General features: G+C 44.3%; 1 protein-coding gene across 3 annotated transcripts in view; it reads left to right on the top strand.

Moving 5' to 3' along the window:
• The window catches only part of Tbc1d2b (TBC1 domain family member 2B), a 74,414-nt gene that overhangs the window by 48,284 nt on the left and 4,996 nt on the right, over positions 1-21,134 (top strand). For 2 of the 3 annotated variants that reach the window (XM_046427853.2, XM_046427850.1), the window contains exons 7-12: positions 3,737-3,847; positions 5,288-5,481; positions 7,413-7,907; positions 11,164-11,281; positions 16,852-17,037; positions 18,938-19,059. In XM_046427853.2, coding sequence (XP_046283809.1) covers positions 3,737-3,847; positions 5,288-5,481; positions 7,413-7,907; positions 11,164-11,281; positions 16,852-17,037; positions 18,938-19,059 — 1,226 coding nt within the window. The remainder of the gene's footprint in view (positions 1-3,736; positions 3,848-5,287; positions 5,482-7,412; positions 7,908-11,163; positions 11,282-16,851; positions 17,038-18,937; positions 19,060-21,134) is intronic. The other variant, XM_046427852.1, reaches the window with a different exon arrangement.

The following is a 21,134-nucleotide window of genomic DNA, read 5'->3' as shown; positions in this document are numbered from 1 at the left end:
AGTTTAAAAACCCTGGAATAATAGTAGCATCACCGGAATGCCTAGATGATCTCCCATAGTGACCACATCTCAGTGACAGCATCCCCTGAATATAGGAGGCCCTGAAGATTTGTTAGTAAAACAACAAAAACAATAAATTATTGTTAGTAAAACAATAAGACAACAAAAAACCCAATATCATTACTTTATACTTATGTACTAGAAAGACAGCCTCTTTAAAACAGAGGCCATGGTTAGTGTTGCCAATAGAAATCAGTTTTGTTTTTATACACAATTGTGATTATCCTTGACCCTGATAGATATCAATCCCATCAATAATATACTTAGATAATACCAGTTGAAATTTACATATTGCAAGCTTGTCTATTTTTGTAGCTTGTAGAGACGGATGCTTGAGCATTGGGTTTCCAAGCTGTGATGGGCCATGCTTGGAGTGGAGGAGTGTGGGGGACAAGTTTTCCCAGGGAGCCAAGCCAGGCATGTGATGTGTGTGCCACACGACTGCTGCGACTCTGCATGGCTCCCTTTGGAGACCACTGACAGGGTTTACCAGAGAGGACTCCCCCTCCCTTTCCTTGTTATAGCATAATGGCTGGGATGGTTCCAAATCAGTTGTGAAATCTTTTTCCCCAACTTTTCTCAATGGTTTTAAAGCTTGTGGCTCTAAAATTCCGCAATAGTAAGATTAAGTGGGGACAGTTTACGAAGAGGCAGGATTCTAAGTGGGAGAGTGACACCTGCCTGGGTAAGGACCTACCTCATGTTTCCTGACATAGTTCGGCCCAGGGCCTGTTAGTGCCATTGCCAGAAGCATCTGTCCCCCTGCCATGCAGAAGATATTCACGCCTAATCCACCTCTGCCCTGCAAGGATTGAAAGGACTTGAGAGAGGAGGAGGGAGAGCTTAGAGTATTCATTTCAACATGTGTTTTCTCCTCATCCCGCAGTTCTAGGTTGTGTGGTTGAAGAGGAAGTATCGATTTCTTCTTTGACCCCAAATTTAAAGCACCTAGGTGGGAGAAAAAAAAATAATATATATATATAGCATATATAAATAGCCATTCTTTATTTTTATATATAAACAAGCATAAATGTTTGACATGTGTTTTTATATATTTTTATATTTTTATTTTTAAGATATATTTGTATATCTTCTTATTATTGCTGTTACTGGTCATTTTTCTTATTCTGTTATCAGTGGATATGGCCTATAAAAATTTCTGTCTTTTGGGACTTACTGTTTTCTTTTTCTTTCTTTTGTTGTTGTTGTGTATGCTGGGGATTGAACCCAGCTTCTCATGCATGCTAAGTAATCACTCCACTGTTGAGCTACATCCGCAGTCCTTACTAACTTTTATGTGGTCTGACACATGATCATGTCTTATTTCTATAGTATTTTGAGGTAGGGGCAAAATATTGGTCCTAGGATTTTGGCAGCCTAGTGACTTAAGTACAACACAGGGTGTTCTAAGGGTTAAAGGAGGTGGTCCGCGTGAAGCCCAAGTACATAGTGCCTGGCACTTTGTGAGGTTTTAACTGTCAGATGTTATCATTGCTGTGATCATCATTATCATCTTTGTAGAGGAATATCCTTAAAATAAATGTTCTGGATTTACCTAGACTTTAATACAAAGCATAATTTAAAGACATAGATGTGGGGGCCGAGTTTATAGCTCAGTTGGCAGAGTGCTTGCCTTGGATGCACAAGGCCTTGGGTTTAATCCCCAGCACCACACACACACAAAAAAAAAAAAAAAAAAAAGAAGGATATAGGTGTAGCTCTCACCACCCTACCTCCTATCACTCACTGGGTCTCTGTCCAACATTGCCGAGTGTATTCTTAAGTTGCTGTCCAGTCCACCTGCCTTTGGTTGGCCTACCTTGTGGTAATGTGTTTGTTCACTGCTAAGGTGCTGAGAGAGAGGAGAACACCATGATTCAGGTCAGAAAACAAAATCAATGGGCCTCCTTTTGGGTTTGACATTTGGTGTTTTGAGGACTTGCTGAGGCTGATCAGGGGTGATGCCTGTCCAAGTGCAGGTGGCAGTCAGGGCTGAGCACACAGGTCAGGAGCCCACCAGGCCAGGCCCTCAGGAGCCTGCTTCCCTACCCAGATGCTTCCTGGATGGACACCTCAGTTCTTATCATCATCTCTCTGGGAGAGAGAGATGATGAGAATAGCTCCCTGAGAGTTGTGAGGTTTAAATGAGATCAAGAATGTCACACGCTTCACATGGCACTTGTAACTCATACCAGATGCTCCATAAATATCTGAAATTAAAGGGGCTATTGAAACTTTTTCGGTTCTTCTGTGTTTTAGGGGAGAAATTGTATATCCTCAAGGTAGTTTCAAGTTTGGAGGTTGGGGCATGTCTGTGGACATATCCCTGGAGAATAGCAGCTGTCTCCTTCCTGTGATAACACAGGGATCAGTCTTTCTTGACCACCCTGGCCTGCCCTTGGAGCTGCCTTGAACAAACTCTGTTCTGTGACTGAGGGATCAGAAATTCTTCAGGAATCTCATGCACTAACCTGTCAGGTTATAAAAGAGAAATAATTATAAACAGTGGGGGGCAGGGGACACATTTATTAAAGACTGAATTTATAAGGAGCATTTAGAAATCATTGCCTAAAAGGTAGTTCTAATTAATCTCTTTGTCTAGAAGCTTCTTCAGTTCATTGTTTGCTTTTATTATAATGGTCTGAAAGTTTTATAACATTATTTTCATAGCATTTTACATGAAAACTCTTCTCCCCCTTTTTTATTTGTTTTTGGACCTGGCAGAATTTGTCAGTGGCTTGTTACATTCTCTTTTTTTTTTTTTTTTAAATAAAGATATTTTTAGTTGTAGATGGGCATAACTTTATTTATTTACTTTTATATGGTGCTAAGGATCAAACCCAGTGCCTCACATGTGCTAGGCAAGTGCTCCACCGCTGAGCTACAGCCCCAGCCCCATTGTTACATTCTCTTAAAGACATAAAGTAAATATGGCAAAAGTAAACAGTTGGTGAACTAGGTGAACGGCATTCTTGGGTTTTGTTTTGTTTGCTTATTTGCTTTGTAGTGCTGGGGACTGAACCTGGCCTTGTGCATGCTAGGCCAGTGCTCTGCCATTGAGCCACAGTCCTGTTCCTGTGGTACTTTTCTTTCATCGTTTCCATAAGTTTGAAATTTTTCAATACAAAAAATAGAGGAGCCTATTTAAGTGGCTTTTCCATTGTAGATTATAGTTCTTCATTATTTAGTGTAATTTTCAGTTAAAGGTTTTTATGCGTTTTTAGTCTTTTTTAAAATAAACTGGATAAGTAAAAATGAGAACCTGCTGAGAATCTGTTTAATTTCTCTAGTTTAAAAAGACAAGATTATAAGTGTTTGCCTTTTTTATACTACCTCAGTGAATATGAATAGATAACATAATTGCATAGGTTTAGGAGATAAGCCTTATCTATCTTGTTTATCTCTTGTTTATCTCCTGTCATCAATTGAGAAAAATCATCACCGTTAAGGAGCTGTTTTTCTCCCTCCTTGACAGTGCTTAGGCAGGCACTGTTGCTGTCAGGAGGGGGAAAAAGATCAGTCAGAAAGTTCCTATTAAGAGCTTCCAGTTCCTTATAACTTGCTCTAACTTAGTAGAACTATTTGACTGATGAGAGAGCAAGATGCTAATTACATAGGATAATTAGTCAACATTCAAGCAGTGTGAATTGATGGTCTTTGTTTTTTGCCCCAACAGGATAATCTGCAGGGGTACAAAACCCAAAATAAATTTCTAAATAAAGAAATTTTGGAACTCTCAGCTCTACGAAGAAATGCAGAAAGAAGAGAGAGAGATCTGATGGCAAAGGTGGGTCTAGATGAGCATATTCTATTATCTGATGGGAGGGAAAGTTAGGAAACCATTTTTAAGTGGTTGTGCTTTAAAACCATTTCAGCTGCCATGGTTGAAGTGATATGACCACTGGTATCAAAATGTATTTAAAATATATATTGTACATAGATCCATGTACTTTATCTTTGATGAGGCAAAGATAAATGTCCTTAGGTGTAGCTCTCATTCGAATGTATATAATTTTAATGGAATTTCCGGGGGGGGGGGGAGGTTAATATAATCACCAAGATTAATTGAATTTTTTTAAATATTTATTTTTTAGTTGTAGTTAGACACAATAACTTTATTTCACTTATTTATTTTTATGTGGTGCTGAGGATCAAACCCAGGGTCCCGCACATGCGAGGCGAGCGCTCTACTGCTGAGCCACAATCCCAGCCCCTTGAATTTTTTTTTTTTTTTTTAGAGAGAGAGAATTTTTTTAATATTTATTTTTTAGTTTTCTGCAGACACAACATCTTTGTTTGTATGTGGTGCTGAGGATCGAACCCAGGCAGCATGCATGCCAGGCGAGCGCGTTACCGCTTGAGCCACATCCCCAGCCCCTTAAATTTTGATTTATGCTATTTAGTTCTATATCTGTAAATCAGGGTGTTGAGGATAACTCCATTGTGAACCCACTGACTCTCCACTCAAGACATAATTATGGCTAGAAAGGGCTTTGTCAAGTGTAAAGGGACCACAAAACGTTCTATCATCAAATGAACTATAATCAACTGACACTTGTCCACAGATGTTATATATTTTATGTATGTTTTTGAGCAGACATCAAACATCTTCTCAAACCTTATTCCTGCATCTTTTCGAGGGTGTGTTTGATTTGTCGATCAGGTGGCACATGGGAGCTGGACAAAGGTCACAAAGTCCTTAGATAGTTGCTGTGGCATGGGGTGGCCACTCATGGCCAATGAACATGGTGGCACCAGCTTGACTCAGTAATTGGCAAAGGACCTGGTTTCTGTTATTCGGTCAGCCCTGTGCGGGGGTGAGGCATGTATTAACATCCAGACCTTTGATTGTTAGAACCCCTCTGTGTCAGACCCCTAGAAGGAAGAGGAGAGCCACAATAGGTCTCTTTTTAAAAAAAATGTTTTTAGTTGTAGGTGGACACAATATTTATTTTGTTTTATTTTTACTTGGTGCTGAGGATCAAACCCAGTGCCTCACACATGCAAGGCAAGTACTCTTCCACTGAGTACAACCCAAGACCCACAGTAGGTTTTTTAAATATGATAGATGGCCTGTGGCATACATTAATTTCTTCTTTGTTACAGTAACAGTCTCTAGTTTATTTCCTAATAATTTGAGCTGGTCATTATTGATTACTTGAGGTACCTAAGGATTGCTTTTCTCATGTCTCTGTGTGAATGGAGGTAACCCCCACATTCTCTGCAGTATTCTAGCCTGGAAGCCAAGCTCTGCCAGATAGAAAGTAAATACTTGATATTGCTTCAAGAAATGAAGACACCAGTTTGCTCAGAAGAACAGGGGCCTTCCCGGGATGTCATAGCCCAGTTGCTGGAGGATGCTCTGCAGGTTGAGAGTCAAGAGCAGCCAGAGCAAGCATTCATTAAGCCTCATCTTGTCAGGTAAAGGAACTAGAGACTGTTGGGGGTAATGCACCCCATTTCTGAAGTGTCCTTTTTCAGTAGTAGCCACTCACAGGAACGTCTCATTTGATGCTCATGGCAAGTGTTGTTGGGTCAGCAGAACAGATAATATTACCAGTCCCCTCCCAGTAATCAAGTGATAGATCTGGAATCAGCCCAGGTATCCTGCTTCAAGACTTTTTTCTTGTGAACCATGTCAAAGCCCACACCACTTTGGGAGGGGCCAGGTTTCTGTTAGGAACCCTCTCCTGAGACAGTTATACCCACAGACAATTTAACAGCAAAGGGGGACTGGACTTTCTTTATAAGGGGAACCTTTTTTTTAAATTTCTATGTTGTAGATGGACACAATACCTTTACTATGTTTGTTTATTTTTATGTGGTGCTAGGGATCAAATCCAGTGTCTCACACATGCTAGACAAGTGCTCTACCACTGAGCTACAACCCGAGCCCAGGGAAAGCTTTTTGGGAAACTTAATTCATTGGTCCAGAACCCACTAAGGATCTGATGCAAGCCATAGACACACTTACCTCCAAAAGTAATTGCAGCACACACACACACACACACACACACAATTTTGCACATTCTTTTTGGAAATCACAGAACCTGGAAGTTCATGATGGATCTTGGATTAAGAATCCATTATAACCAATTTTCTGAAAAGTGGAACTTGTGAAATGTTGGAACTTGAAGAAATCTGCACATTCACTTGGGTCCACCCTCTTCTCCTGTTTCACCCTCTGCCACTCAGAGGCAGCAATGTGTTGAGTCTCGCTTACCACAGTCTCCTTCCTGCCTGTCCTCTCTTCTCCCAGATTATCCCCAGGTGAAGCCTTGCTTCCATTTGGCATAATCTTTCCCTCCCCTGAGCTTACGACACCTGCCAGCATTGTTTGGGCTGCACAGATGACAGAAACACGATGTCAGAATGTGATCGATGTCATTGTTGCAAAACACTTGTTTTGAGGTTGAGGCCCAAGAGAACTGCTTATGCTGCTATGTGGTGCTGCTCCCTTGGGAGTGATTAACCTCTGCAAGCCTCCGAGCTGTTCTGAAGGAGTGAGGTACTCTTCCCATGTTAGGTAGCCACTGGGTATGTTTTTCACCTACTTCAGAGAACTTCATTGATGAGAGGACCACAGTACTTTATTATGCTCCTAGTGGAGAAAATCTTTGCATTTTTCTTAGTTATTGCATCACTGTTCATAACAATCAAAGTACATGTTCCCAGGTACCCAGGCAAGAGAGTTACTCTAGGTGTAGAATAGAAGGGAGATTCTTGACGTGTGCCGAATGCATGTCTTCAACTCTGCCAAACCCAGTTCCCCAAGTACTTGAATTAGCTTCACACTCAGTGCATGCAAAGCTTTTTTGTTAATTTTCCGTTGCCATCCTAACAAATTACCACAAATTTAGTGACTTAAAACAGCACAGAGGACTGGTTGTGGCTCAGCAGTAGAATGCTCGCCTACCACATGCGAGGATCTGGGTTCGATCCTCAGCACCACATAAAAATAAATAAATAAAAAATAAAGGTATCGTGTCCAACTACAACTAAAAAATAAATAAATATTTTTTAAAAATAAAGCAGCACAGATTCATTATCTTATAGTTCTATGGGTCAGAAGCCCAACATAGGTCTCACTGGATTAAAGTCGAAGTTTGATCAAGGGCTGCATTCCTTTCTGAGTGTTCTAGGGAATAGTTCATTTCCTTGCTCACTCAAGATGTTGGTAGAATACGGTTCCCTTGAAGCTGCAAGACTAGTCCCTGTTACTTTTTTGGCTGTCAGCTATGGCAGTTCCCAGCTTCTAGAGGCCACCTATATTCCTTATGATTTATATAATAATTCTAGAGGCCACCTATATTCCATATAATTTTCATTTTCCCATTTGTTTTTTTCAACAGCGAGTATGATATTTATGGGTTCAGGACTGTCCCTGATGATGACGAGGAAGAGAAATTGGTCGCCAAAGTCCGTGCATTGGACCTGAAAACTCTCTACCTCACAGAAAACCAGGAAGTTTCCACTGGGGTCAAGTGGGAAAACTATTTTGCAAGCACAATGAACAGAGAGATGATGTGCTCTCCCGAATTAAAAAACCTGATTCGTGCAGGCATTCCCCACGAGCACCGTTCCAAGGTGTGGAAGTGGTGTGTGGACCTTCACACAAGGAAGTTCAAGGACAGTGCTGAGCCAGGCTACTTCCAGACCTTGCTTCAAAAAGCACTGGAGAAACAGAACCCAGCCTCCAAGCAGATAGAGCTAGACCTGCTGCGAACTCTGCCCAACAACAAACATTACTCCTGCCCCACCTCTGAAGGCATACAGAAGCTACGGAACGTCCTCCTCGCCTTCTCCTGGCGGAATCCAGATATCGGCTACTGCCAAGGTCTAAACAGGTGAGTGTCAGCCACAGAAAGTTCCTGTTTGCCATTTATAGAACTTCTTGGCACCAGACACTGCCTGGCAGCTCCCTACCTCCTGGTTGGCTAAGAAAAGCCAGTATTTTAAGGGAAAAGTAATTGCAGCAAGCTAGTTTTATGGTACAATATCCCTAGTTCTAGAATAACTGAGGGAAATAGACATACTTCCAGAAAGCATCAAAAAATACAAAAGTTGGTAGCTAGGCATGGAGGAGCATGCCTATAATTTCAACCACTTAGGAAGCAGGAGAATCGTAAGTTTGAGGCCAGCCTTAGCAACTTAGTGAGACCTTGTCTTGAAAATAAAAAGGCCTGGGACATCCCAGTGGTAGAAGCTATGCTTAGCATGCAAGAGGCCAGGTTCAATCCTCAGCACTAAAAAGAAAGGGGGGCAAAGAATATGAAAGTCAAATGTACTTGAAACAGCCTGGGATCTCATTTTTTTTTCCTTGTTAATCTCTTCACTTGTGGGTTTTGATCAGAAGAGTTTGATTTCATTAGTTGATAATGCATGCAGTAAAAAATCTTGATCACTCCTTATTTATACAGCGTCCTTGTGATTAAGAAATTGCTCCAAACTGTTCGTCAGCAGATTGAAATTTAGCTCACAAAGGACCTAGACTTGCTTTCTTTTAGTCTAGAATCTCTCTGTAGGTCTTGCATACTTCCCTGCTTTCATAAGCAAAGGACATGGAAAGCCTCTCACCTTGTTTTAGAGATCTAGGCTCCTCATCCCAAGCCATGCTTTGGGAGGTGCTGAGGTCTGCTCTCCACAAAAGCTCCACAAAGCTCCTCCCAGCTCTGAAGGTTCAGTGCTGGTGACTGCTTCTTACCATCTGATCTCATCTGGCTGATACCCTTTCTGCTACTTCTGCTTCCTGCTGTCATTGCAGTAGTGTGTTTATATTCCTGTCTGGGTAGTGATAGAACTAACCAAGCTTCCCAGGAAGATAAAATAAGAATGAAGGTGATGTGTGCATTCTACTATCATGTACAACCAATTAGAACAAAAAAAAATTTTTTTAAGTGCTCTGTGTGTGTATTTGAGGAATTTTCCTGTAAGGCAAGTGCATGAGTTAGAGTTTTGAATGCTGGTTTTGAGGCCTTTTAGCTCCTGATCCTTGCCAGTGCCAACCTTCAGTTGGGGCTGGGGATGTCCCTCAGTAGTGGAGCCCATACTTGGCATGCATGAGGCCCAGGTTCAGTCCTTACCACCAAAAGAACAAACAAAAAACATGAAAATCAAATTCACTTGAAACAGCTCAGAGTCTTGTTCTTCCTTGTTGATCTCTTCACCCTTGGGTTTTGATCAGAAGAGTTTAATTTCATTAGTCGATAATGAATGGAGTGAAAATTCTTGGTCCCTCATTTATATAAGCTATTTGCATGAAAGTATTGCAAAAAAGATTTTTAAACTGGACCACTACTTGATGAAGACCTAAATGAAGCCAAGTGCTAATAAAACAATCTTGTTTTACTTAAAACCAGAGTTCACATTATATACTTAATACTCAGTCTAAAACTTCCTGGTAGCTGAAAGCTTCTGAAACCAAAGGATCCCAGAGAGGACTTGAGTGTTCCTGTTTATCTAGCGTTGTCATTGATTTTTCCCAAACATAAGTGATGCTTCCAGGTAATCAAAGCTTTCTCTGTGCACCTCTTTGTTAGAGCCTCTGAACTTAAACTGTTTCATTGGAATTTTTTCTTCAAAATGCTTGGTATGTGTCCACGCCTTTCTGAGTCCTCAGACTTTCAGTAGGAAAACTTTAGTTTATTCTAGATAATTCAAACCTCTCATCTTTACATCAGTTAATTTGAGCGTTCTGATTTCCGAATCTTTACCCCCTGTGCTGGCATCCTTACATCTTCAGATCCTGTGGGTTTGGTTTCTGTGCTTTTGTGAACTGTTTTTCTCTTCCTCCATCTCCCAGTTGTCACCTTTCCAACCTCCATCTCCTTCATGACATCCCCTTTTCACCTAGCCTAGATCTTTATTTTTTTCTTTTAATTTGAGATGATTTTTATTTTTATCTAAGAGGAAAAGAAAAAGCAATTGGGGTGATGGTGCCAGTGGTTGAACCCAGGGTGCTTAACCACTGAGCCATATCCCAAGCCTATTATTATTATTGTTGTTGTTGTTGTTGTTGTAGTAAATGGACAGAATGCCCTTATTTATTTTTTATGAGGATTAAACCCAGTGCCTCACACATGCTAGGTAAGTGCTCTGCAGCTGAGCGACAGCCTTTTGTTTTTATTTTTTATTTTGAGACAGGGTCTCCACTAAGTTGCTTAGGGCTGCTCACTAAGTTGCTGAGGCTGCCTTTGAACTTGCAATCCTCTTAGCTCAGCCTTTCAAGTTGATAGGATTATAGGTGTGTGCCACCATGCTCAGCTGGAAAAAGCAAATTTTGATAAAGGGTTTCAAGGTTTTTGGGTGATGCACATAAACTCATATCATAGGCAGAAGTTTTTGGATTTCAGCTGAGTAGAGAGGGGCTTTTCTCTTGCCTCTTCCCCAAATGCCCACTTGGAGCCAGACCTAGGATTACCAGAAAGTGACAAGGTATAAATAGCTGGATCCAGGTTTCTGTTGCACCCATCTGCAGCCTTGACTGCAGTTCCCTTAGAAAGCCCCTCACCAGTGTTCCTTTGTCTGCCCCCTCATTCCTCCAGAGTAGAAGCAAAATGAATGGAATCAGGAAAGTTGTTTTTAAAGCATTGTGTACTCTTTGTTACTTACATTCACATCTTTTTTTTATTATTTCATAAAAGGATTAGTTGGAACTTTGAACAATGGACTCAAAGAATTAGCTGTGTTAGCGAAATCTTACAATGAAAATATTTCCTTATATGAGGATGGTCAATTATTAGAAAACAATTTCATCTTTGAACAGAAACCAGATGAAAGGGTGAGGGGAATATAGCCTTGCTTCTCAAATCTTAAGAACTGCCTCACTTCTCAGGAACACTTAATTTTTTAAATTTATTTTTTAGTTATAGGGAGACACAATATTTTTATTTAATTTTTATGTGGTGCTGAGGATCGGGCCCAGGGCCTTATGCATGCTAGGCGAGTGCTTTACCTCTGAGCCATAAGCCCAGCATCTTAATTATTGTTCTTTATTGGAGAACTAAAAATGGTAGTAGCCTTGAGAGAGAAAATGCTTCAGCAGACGACTCGGTGAAGACTGTGGCAAGGACCTGGCACTGATCTCACTCCTGTTTGTTGTAGGTTGGTGGCAGTGGCTCTCCTGTACCTGGAGCAAGAAGATGCTTTCTGGTGTCTGGTTACCATTGTGGAAGTTTTCATGCCTCGAGACTATTACACAAAGACTCTTTTAGGATCCCAGGTACTTTTTAAAATACTGTACTTCAGTCAGTCACCAACTTGTAGAATTATCACTGATACCCACTTTAAACCCCCATGGGGGGAAGCTTTGCATACATGACCTCAGCGACTGATCCCTGAAAGAGGCAGGTCACATCTCAGAGCCTGGACTGAGTGGTTGTGAGTGGGGCTGGGCTGGCTCCTTCAGGTCACTGGAAGCTGACAGAGAGTTGTCCTGCGGGCCTGATGTTACGTTCACTGTCCTGTGCTCTCTCCCCTGGGCACAGCAAGCCAAGTCTGATCAGGTGCTGGAGGAGCCCATTGTGGTAACTTATGTCCTCCAAGATGTAGATGCCGAGGAAGGATTAAACATTCCAGAAGCTTCTGTGGGACAAGACCTGTGAAGGACAAGGAGCAATGCTGGGAAAAGCTGGGAGAACCTCCAGCCCAGGGGAAGGAAGGAGGATCAAGGAGGAAGAGTCCCAGATGACATTGTGATCCTGTGCCAGTGGGGTGGCTCAAGCCAACCTCGGCTGTTAGAGGCAGTATGGAGTGGGCTGCATTAGTGGCCCCCCCATGCTCACTGGCTGGCTTCTGGGAATGAGTGCAGTGACCGCTGCAGTAGGGACCAGCAGTCACTTCCCACAGCAGATCTGAGGAGCGCATACCGGGCCCTCCACATCTGGATTCGGACACCAAGGGCCAGGCCAGGATATTATGGGCTTTTGTCTCTGCCTGGGTAATGTCCTGCTTTGTGGCTCAGGGCATCTCTTCCCCCAGCCCTTCACTCAAATGTCCCACCTTTGGCCCCTCCTGTCTCTTGGTCACAACTGCACCCATGTCTATGCCTGCTTTGTGGCATGGTTCCTCTCAGTGTGTGCCCAAGCCTGGCCTGCCTGCTCACAGAGGCTCTCCTCACCCTTCTCCAGGATGTTGCAGGGCTGGTCCTACAGGCAGGCGGGAGGCACTGGTAGGAAGCTAGAGGATGGCAAGGGGCTGTGGAAGGGATTTCTCCCCCATCATGAGTGCTGCCTCTGTTTGTAGCTTTTTCTCCTCTGGCCCCAGCTATCTGTTAGGTCCTCCATGCAGAGCAGTGACCTTACCTGATCCCTCTATTGCTCTAGCCCAGGGATGTTCCTCCTCTTGCTGACCTCTGGACTGTCTCACTGTTGGCCACTTGGCCTCAGCTTTTCTGTGACTGATGTGATCAGCTCCTAGAATAAAATTCCCTGTAACAAATAATTAGATTTTTGTTTTTCTGGTTGGACCCTGATTGAGTTTTGCTTTGTATTTGTGTCTCTACCTTTGGAGAAAGAGCCTCATTATTGCCTCTAGTTACCACCTGACCTACCCATCCTTCTAGTTTCCCAAGCCAGAAACAAACCATCCTGCTCCCTGTAACCCTGTGGTTACCATTTCTGTTGCTGCCTCCTGCATGGCAGCTCACATGTGTTCTCCCTTTTTGCCCGCCTCTCCACTGGCAGGTGCATCCTCTCTTCTACATCCCTGCAGTTGCCTCCTCTCTCCCACAGATTGAGTTGTGTCTTTCCCCTTGGGGCCCTCATCCTCTCAGGGTCCAGCACCTGGACCCTCCTTCCATGCTCTAGCCCCTACCTACCCACTGAGCTGCTGGAGGCAGCATTCCCTGTAATGACAGGACACTTGCTCTGTGGTCTGGCCCTGCCCTCTGTGCTTCTTATACGTGATTGCTCTACCTAGAACACCACTCTCTGCTCACTCCCTAGAAAGCTCCTGCTCAGCCCAGCACACACACTGTCTCCTCTCCAGTGCTGTTCTGCCTTCCCAAGCTGTCATCAGAGCCCCACTTTGGTTCCCACTTCCCTGACACAGGCGTCTGTGACAGCAGTTACCTAACTGGATTGTCCTTGCTGGCCTGATGGTCTCCTAGCTCGTTTAGAGGCCTCAGTTCACCTGCCTCTGCCCACTTCCTCCTACAGCATCCTGGGAGAATGGCGAGAGGTGCTGAGCTCTGGCATTCCTGGGGGATGAGTTTTCCCACAGCTGCCTCCTCCAGGTCCCTGTTCCAGCTTCATGGATGTCATTGATGGACTCCAGGAGATACTCACCTGGTCTCCCTGTAATCACTTCACTTGCTAATTAACCAAAAGCTCTGCTTCTGTCGCTTGAGTTTGTAAACAAGGACATGAACAGCAGTAGGAAGAGGTAGGAGTCACAGTCAGGTGGGATGAGGAGATCAGTAAAGAAAGTGTTATTTATTCACAGCAACTAAAGACTAATAGTTTTGGATTGTGTGTATGTGTGTGTGTGTGTGTTGCCGGGGATCAAACTCAGGGTTTCATGCATGCCTGGCAAATGCTCTACAACTGAGCCACATCCCCAGCCCTAGAGCTAATAGCTTTAAAGGTTCAAATTTAAGATCACATGTTACTCAGTGTTTGAGAATAAGAGAAATGAAGCATTATTAATCTCTCCTACTCCACTAAGGTGTGGTCAAGCGCATTAGTTAGGAGTGTGCGCTGGGTGTGGGGGGGTCACCCGTCAGAACCAGGCCTCCCTCCTGTGAGCTGTGGAGCTTGGCCACATCACTTAACAACTCTGTACTTCAGTTTCTCCATCTGTGAGAGGAGGGTAATACCTTTTCATAGATAGTTTGAGGTAGACTTCAGATGATACATTTAAGGAGTTTAATGTCACGCTCAGTACATTGTAAAAACTCAGTAGAAGCTATTAATACTGTTATTGTAGGTAAAAAGGGAAGACCTACTTTAAGTGTGTAGATTTAAGATAAAACTTGCATCAGATATTCATAAATTCCCCCACCCCCCAAGTTCTGCACTGGCTATGCAAGTAATAGATGCTTATAAAGAGAAGTTAGGTAATACAGAAAGATAAAAAGAAGAAAATTAAAACCACCTGTTATCACTAACTAGGGACCACAGTTACCCTTGTGATATATTTCCTTTTTCCTTCCCTTAGTTGAATATTCAAGTTCACATTAAGGCATGGCCAGTTCACATTAAGGCATGAGCATTTTCCTGCGTCATTGTGTACTTTCTAGTCTTCATGTTGGTGCCAATAATAGTCCACCAGGCAGACGTGTATCGTGTATTTAATCATCGTAGGCTAAGGGTGGGCTTCATGTAAGGCTTCTCTTAAAATGGGGAGAGGCTGGTGTGTGCCACCAGCCGTCAACGCTGTGCTTTAGGAATTGCTGCCCAGCTGCCTCCCTGACAGAAAGCATTGCCGAGCCCCCTGCCCACTGCTGCTGCAGCCAGCTGCTTGCCAGCTTTCCATGTTTTTGCCATCCTTGAGGGACATGTTGTGTGCCAGGTCCTCACTAGGCACTGAAGACACAGAGATGAATGATACAGTCATTCCACATCTTCCTGTGCTCAGTGGGGGAGGGTGCTAAAGCATAGGCCTGGGCAAGCGTTCCCTGGCAGCCTGCTCTGCACCCAGCCCTCTGCTAGCCACCTAGCCATAAGTGAGGCAAATCTGTCACCCAGTTGGGAGAAGAGAAGTTTATGAGGATCTCCCACTCGGAGGCCAGCTACATGTCCTCTCTGATGTCTTCAGCAGCCCCAGCCAGGCACAGTGAATCCTGGTATCATCACTTGGTCTCATGGTCATCTGTCCTCCTCCCTTGTCATTTTACAGCTCCTTCAGAGCAACAGCTGGTCCCTATTGCCAGGGCCTTGAAGTGTGGACGAATGTGTTGTAATTGCTTGAACATCAAGAGATGGCATTACTCAGGGGTTGGAGTTGTGGCTCAGTGGTAGAGTGCTTGCCTAGCATGCTCGAGGCACTGGGTTCGATCCTCAGCACCACATAAATGTAAAATAAAGATATTGTGTCCACCTAAAAAAAAAAAAAACTTAAAAATAAGGCCAGGCTTCCTGTGGAGCCTCAGTCTGAGGTCTCAGGTGTCCTGGGGCATGATGTACAGTCTCCCCAGCCTAGCCCTTGTTCCTGTGTTGTGGCCTGGGGGACCACACCTCTGTCCTCTCCATGCCTTGGGTCAGAAGCCAGGTTATTCTGAGCACCCCCTTTCCCTTTCTCTCACAGCAAAAAGTGTTCTAAGTTGTACAGATTTTACCTCCACAGAGTTGTTAATCTCTCTCTCTCTATTCCACTGCCCTCCTCTGGTTTGGATTTTCGTCACCTGGGCTATGATCTGTGGCAAGGCCTCCAGCTCGGCTTCCTCCAGTACAGCCTCCCTGCTGCAGCTTAGGGCATGGACCTTAAAAGTGCAGACACATCCATATTGTTGTCCTGTTTAAAGCCTCGGATGCTTCTCCACGCCTATTGTGTTTTTTTCTTTTTCTTTTTCTTTTTTGGTACCAGAGTTTGAACCCAGGGGTGCTTAACCACTGAGCCACATCCTTTTTATATTTTACTCAGAGACAGGGTCTCCTCCAGCCTCAGCCTCCTGAGCTGCTAGGATAACAGGCGCTCACCACCATGCCCGGTTTTTTGTTTTTCAAACTGTGTATAAATTGGTTAATGGTGGATGATAACCTTTGTTGTGTGTCAGATAAAATTGATTAGGATTGGAAGCATCCAAGTGAATCCCACACAGGAGGTTTTAAGTATTGTTTTGTGAGACTTAAGTTTCTGTTTTATACACACATATACAAATATGTGTTGACGGGTGGTGGTTGAAGCCAGATGTTTCCATGTGGTCACAGACAGGGAAATCCTCTAGCCCCTCTGTGTGATATAGTGGCCCCGTGACAAACTCTACGCAGCTGTGCTGCCTTGCCTGCCACCCTCCTGCTGAAAGCCTGACCTTGGCCATGGGTGCTTTTCTCCTCCAGTCTATGAGCTCCAGAATGCTCCATGAACACATCTTTATAGGCCTCTCACCAGTTATGGTGCTACTCCATAGGTCTGGTTGCCCCACTTGTCTTTAAAGTCCTCAAGGTCAGGGTTGAACCTTCTTCAGCCCTCTGCTCAACTGCCCCTGGCCTGACCTGACTCTAGCAGCAATAGCCACCTATGGTTTTTCTGTCATGCGATAAGTAGTTTATGTAAACGTCATTTAATCCTCACAAAAGAGTGGTGAGAGAGATCAGGAGGCACAGAACTATTTAGAACATCATGTACCAAAAGCCACATGGCTAGTGAGTAGTAAAGCTGCATGACACCCACATTTGGGTCTCTCTGGCTCTAGAGTCTTGCTACTCCCACACCATTAAGCCTTTTGAATATTTGTTACATGGATGTGTGTGGTAATGTCCTACTTCCTCTTTGGCTCTAGACTGTGTGTGGTGCTGGGGATCAAACCCAGCACCTCACCCACACTATAAACGCTCTGCCTCTGAGCTCCATCCCTACCCCTCAAGACTTATCTTAGTGCATTGCTTAGGACTCAGATGTATGATTCTTTGGGACAGCCTGTTTTCCCAGGGCACTTTGAATATAGGAGCTGTAAGGAAGGTGTCAGTCGGTGGACACCTGTGTGCACCTCAGGCATGTGAGTTCAGCTGCCAGTGAGAGTAGTCCAGCTCTCAATGAGCCCTGCGGTGTATCCATTCTCAAGAGGTCTGCCCTTGCTTGCTTGTCCAATGCGTGGCAGACGCAAGACACTTTTCTTTGTTTCCTTTCCAGGTGGACCAGCGGGTGTTCAGAGACCTCATGAGTGAGAAGCTGCCTCGATTGCATGCCCACTTTGAACAGTACAAAGTCGACTACACCCTTATCACATTCAACTGGTTTCTGGTGGTTTTTGTGGACAGTGTTGTTAGTGACATCCTTTTTAAAATATGGGACTCTTTTCTTTATGAGGGACCAAAGGTGGGTTTTCCCAGCTCAGCTGTTCTCAAGAAACATGCTGTTGTCTGTTTTAGTGGTGGTGAGTGGCTGGTTCTCCTGGAACTCATGAGATTACCATGGCACCAGAGTGAGCTCAGTGTGGTGTACCACCAGAGAGCTTAGGAAACAGTAATTATTTGCTCTTTATCAAAAACAGCCTGGGTCTGGAGTGTGGCTCAGTGGTAGAGCACTTGCCTAGCATGTGCAAGGCCCTGGGTTCAACCCCCAGCACTTAACACACACACTCACAAAAAAACAGTCTGCTCTAATCACTGTGCTAGGCCTGGGAGTTTTGATGGTTCATGATCTGAATCTCACTATCCATCAGATGATGGTGGTGTTATCTCCATTATATGGATGAGATAGAGGCCCAGAGATCTAATAAGCAGAGGATCAGGGGGCAAGCTCAGGGGAGCCAACTTCAGAGACTTCATGGCCACAAGCCTCCCACCTGGTCTGTTCTGTGTTCTAAAATCAGTTTTTAATTAGGTAGTACATTTACATATTAAACTTAAATCATATAACTAAGGGTAGCAGAGGAAAGATCTCCCTGCTCCCCAGTCTCCTAGTTGCTCTTCTCAGTGTATTATATATCGTTCTCAGAGTATCTCTAAAAATTTTTCTAAGTCACTGTATCTTAGAGATAGTGACCTACCAGGGCTTACGGTCTGACTCCTATATATTTTTTTTTATAACTCTGTAGTATTTCCTTGTACAGATGAGCTGGAAATTTATATCAGAGCCCCTGACAATGGCCACTTAGGTCGTTTCCAGTCTCTTGCCACTTCAAACTATGCAACAGGACTCTCTTGGCACTTTGTCTTTCTACAGTACGTGTGTAGGTGTAGCCCAAGAGGTAGAAGTGCCAGCCTATGGTAGTCCATCTATAGTGCTGGCAGTGATGCCTGATCCTTTGCAGAGCGGCCTCACCAGTTTATACTCCTACGGCAAAGTTTGAGTGTATGTTATTACCCACCCTCAACTTAATGCCTGACATAGTGCACTACCAGTTTTATAATCAAGTCTGTCATTATTAAAAAGGTTTCTCAGGGCATAAATAGTGTTCCTCTTGGGCCATTGGTAAGGTTGTAAAGAGAAAGATGACCTATTTGAACCCTGTAAATACTGCTTTCTAAATATGAGAAAGTACAGGTTGGTGCAGATCATCCATGGTCCTTAGATGTGCAAAAAGCTATTTGTTCCAAAGCTGCTCAAACTTCCAAGACCCCAGAAATCCATTCCCCCTAGCTTCAAAAACAGTACCCCCAAACAAATCAATAACAAAAATTGCTTCTCTTTCATTGTATTTCAAAGTCAGCATTTCAGGTCCCCATTCACTAGCTGAGATGGGAACTGCCTCTAAGGTGGAGATTTCCAAGACTCAGAATCAAAAAACCCTGGTTTTATTTTTGTTTAAAATTGATTTCTAGGCTGGGCTTGGTGGTAGACACCTGTAATCCCAGTGATTTGAGAGGCTGAGGCAGGAGGCCAGCCTAAGCAACTAAACTAGGCCCTAAGCAACTTAGTGAGATTCCCGTCTCAAAATTTTAAAAGGCTGGGGATGTGGCTCAGTGGTTAAGCACCCCGGGTTCAGTCTCTAGTACCAAAGAAAGTTGATTTCTAGTTCCAGTGTTCGCTAAAAGGATTCCACAAAAGTCTCGTTGCTTCAAAGGGAGGTTTGGGCTGAATTATTAAAAACCACCAGAGAGTTTATTTTCCCATAAGAAAGGGCCTTGCCCAGCCAGTGGAAGTCACCCCTATAAGTGTCTGCCTCAGGGCGGGGCATCTCCAAAGCCCTGGGAGTGCCCTCCCAGTGCCAGACGTGTGCCTAGAGCCAGGGTGTCTCTATCTCCATTTACAGATTTTCCTGTCCTTTCCACAGGTGATTTTCCGTTTTGCCCTGGCACTTTTTAAATACAAGGAAGAGGAGATCCTGAAATTGCAGGACTCGATGTCTATATTCAAGTATCTCCGTTACTTCACTCGTACTATCCTTGATGCGAGGTGAGTCCTCAGGAGACTGTCCAGATGTCAGGGGAAAGAGCCGCCTGTCCTCTGTCTCCTTAAGGGTATCCTGTCCTTGCTGTCTTCCAGCCATTGTGGGGTTCTGCATGAGAGAGGGAATTTCCTTCCAGTGAACAGGAATGGGAAGGAGGCTGGCCTTCCAGAGACTGGAAAGGAATTGAAATGAAGATGGTCTCATCCTCACTCTCACAAACACAAATCCCATTCCTAAGCCATAGTCTCACATGGCTACAAGCATTTGCAGAGTGTCTACTATGTGGCAGGACTGTGCCAGGCACTGGGGATGATAGATGAGCAACAGCGCCTGAACTTGAGGCCTCAGTTGGTGAGCAGTGTGATGAGGAAGCCCAGGCCTGGGAAGAAAGTAGGCTGGGAAGGGGCAGTGGGGAACGGAGGGACGACTCTGGCAGAGCTGCCCTCTGGGCGTGCACAGGTGGGGAAGCAAGTGTATTCTGAGAGCTGTGGAGAAGTTTAGCCAGGCTCTTGCTGGTGTGCATGGGCTTGCAGCTGGGCCATAGCAGAGCTGGACTGTCTAGGTTCCTGGAGATGGGGCTTGGGACTTGGATCTTCAATCTATGTTGGGAAGTCACTGTAGCTTAGGCAGAAGGATATGTCAAATTGGGATGGGACTGGCCACTGGCAGACCAGCGAATAGTGGCTCTTTGAGGGGTCCAGGGAAGAAAGGTGGTGGCCTGGAGAGAGTTGGCCCCAGAGATGGAGAAAAGTGATGGGGGCAGATTGAAGAGAGTAGAGGAGGATTTGAACTTGGAAGACCCTGGGTTTCTGGCTTGGGCTGCCAGATGTCTATGAATGACCATGAATTATTTTGCTTCTGCCTTCCCCATCTACATGGTTATTTCCTGTTGTGGGCTGTCCTTGTCACTATGTCTCCTGGACAACAGTTGGTTGCTCCTCTGGTCCTGGCAGTCAAATTGGCAGCAGAAGGTGGTGGCTGAGGACATACAAAGCTTTCTTGAGGCCATCACCATTGTTAGGCTTTTTAAAATAGTTTCAGCCTTGTTACCAACTCTAACAATAGTGACCTTATTTTATGAGAAAAGAGATCTGAGTTGGGTACAGTGGCACCCCCCTGTAATCCCAATGACCCTAGAGGCTGAGGCAGGAGGCTCACAAGTTCAAAGCCAGCCTCAGAAACTTAGCAAGGCCCTGAGCAAGTCAGCTACACTCTGTCTCAAAATTAAAAAAATAAAAGAAAAAGAATTGGGGATGCAGCTCAGTGGTTAAGCCCCCCTGGATTCAATCCCCAGTACCAAAATAAGTAGACAGATAGCTGGATAGATGGATGGATGGATGGATGGATGGACGGACGGACAGACAGATAAATAGGAAGGCTAACTGAGAATGATATTTGCCTTTGAAAAGACTGATGCTAAATCCTAGGTGAGCCTTTAGGATTCTTGTTAATCTCACATTGGTCAGGATTACTTACAATGGCTGAGTGAACTTCCTCATGCCGGCAGTGAACTCTATTGAGAGCATTTTGGTTCCAGAGTCGAATCTTGCCTAAACCTGGATAGCCTTGTGCTGGAATCCTCAGTCCCCCTTCCCCCAGTCAGCCCCTTCCTGTCACCACCAGGCCAAGCTGGGCAGCTCCCACCCATCTTGCTTTGTCCTGCAGCGCCACCTGGTGAGCAGCTCTTGGTGCAGTTTTCCCTTTGCTTTAGAAAGCCAAGGCCATCAGACCAAGAATTGCCAAATGCATTATGAAAGACAGCAGTATTACTGGGGATGTTGTTGAAAGACTACAGATGTCCTGGCCCCACCTTTGTGCTGGAACCCCAATATTTTATAAGTTCCCCACACAAGTGGTTCCAGTGAGCACCAGTTCTGCAGTACATCGGTCATACAGAAAAGGAGAGAGGAGGCAGTGCAGCGGTACACACCTGTCATTCCACCTACTGAGGAGTTCACAAGTTCCAGCTTTAACAACTTAGCAAGACCCAATCTCAAAATAAAATCTAATAAAGGTTTGGAGATGTAGCCCAGTGGTCGAATGCTTGTCTACAGGTGCAAAGGCCTGGATTCAATTCCCT

This window comes from Marmota monax, unplaced genomic scaffold (genome assembly GCF_021218885.2).
Source record: "Marmota monax isolate L192 unplaced genomic scaffold, Marmota_monax_Labrador192_F-V1.1 WCK01_AAM20220418_F8-fsc00111, whole genome shotgun sequence".
NCBI lineage: Eukaryota > Metazoa > Chordata > Mammalia > Rodentia > Sciuridae > Marmota > Marmota monax.
Note: the sequence above shows the minus strand (reverse complement) of the source record. Positions and strands in the feature narration are given on the sequence as shown.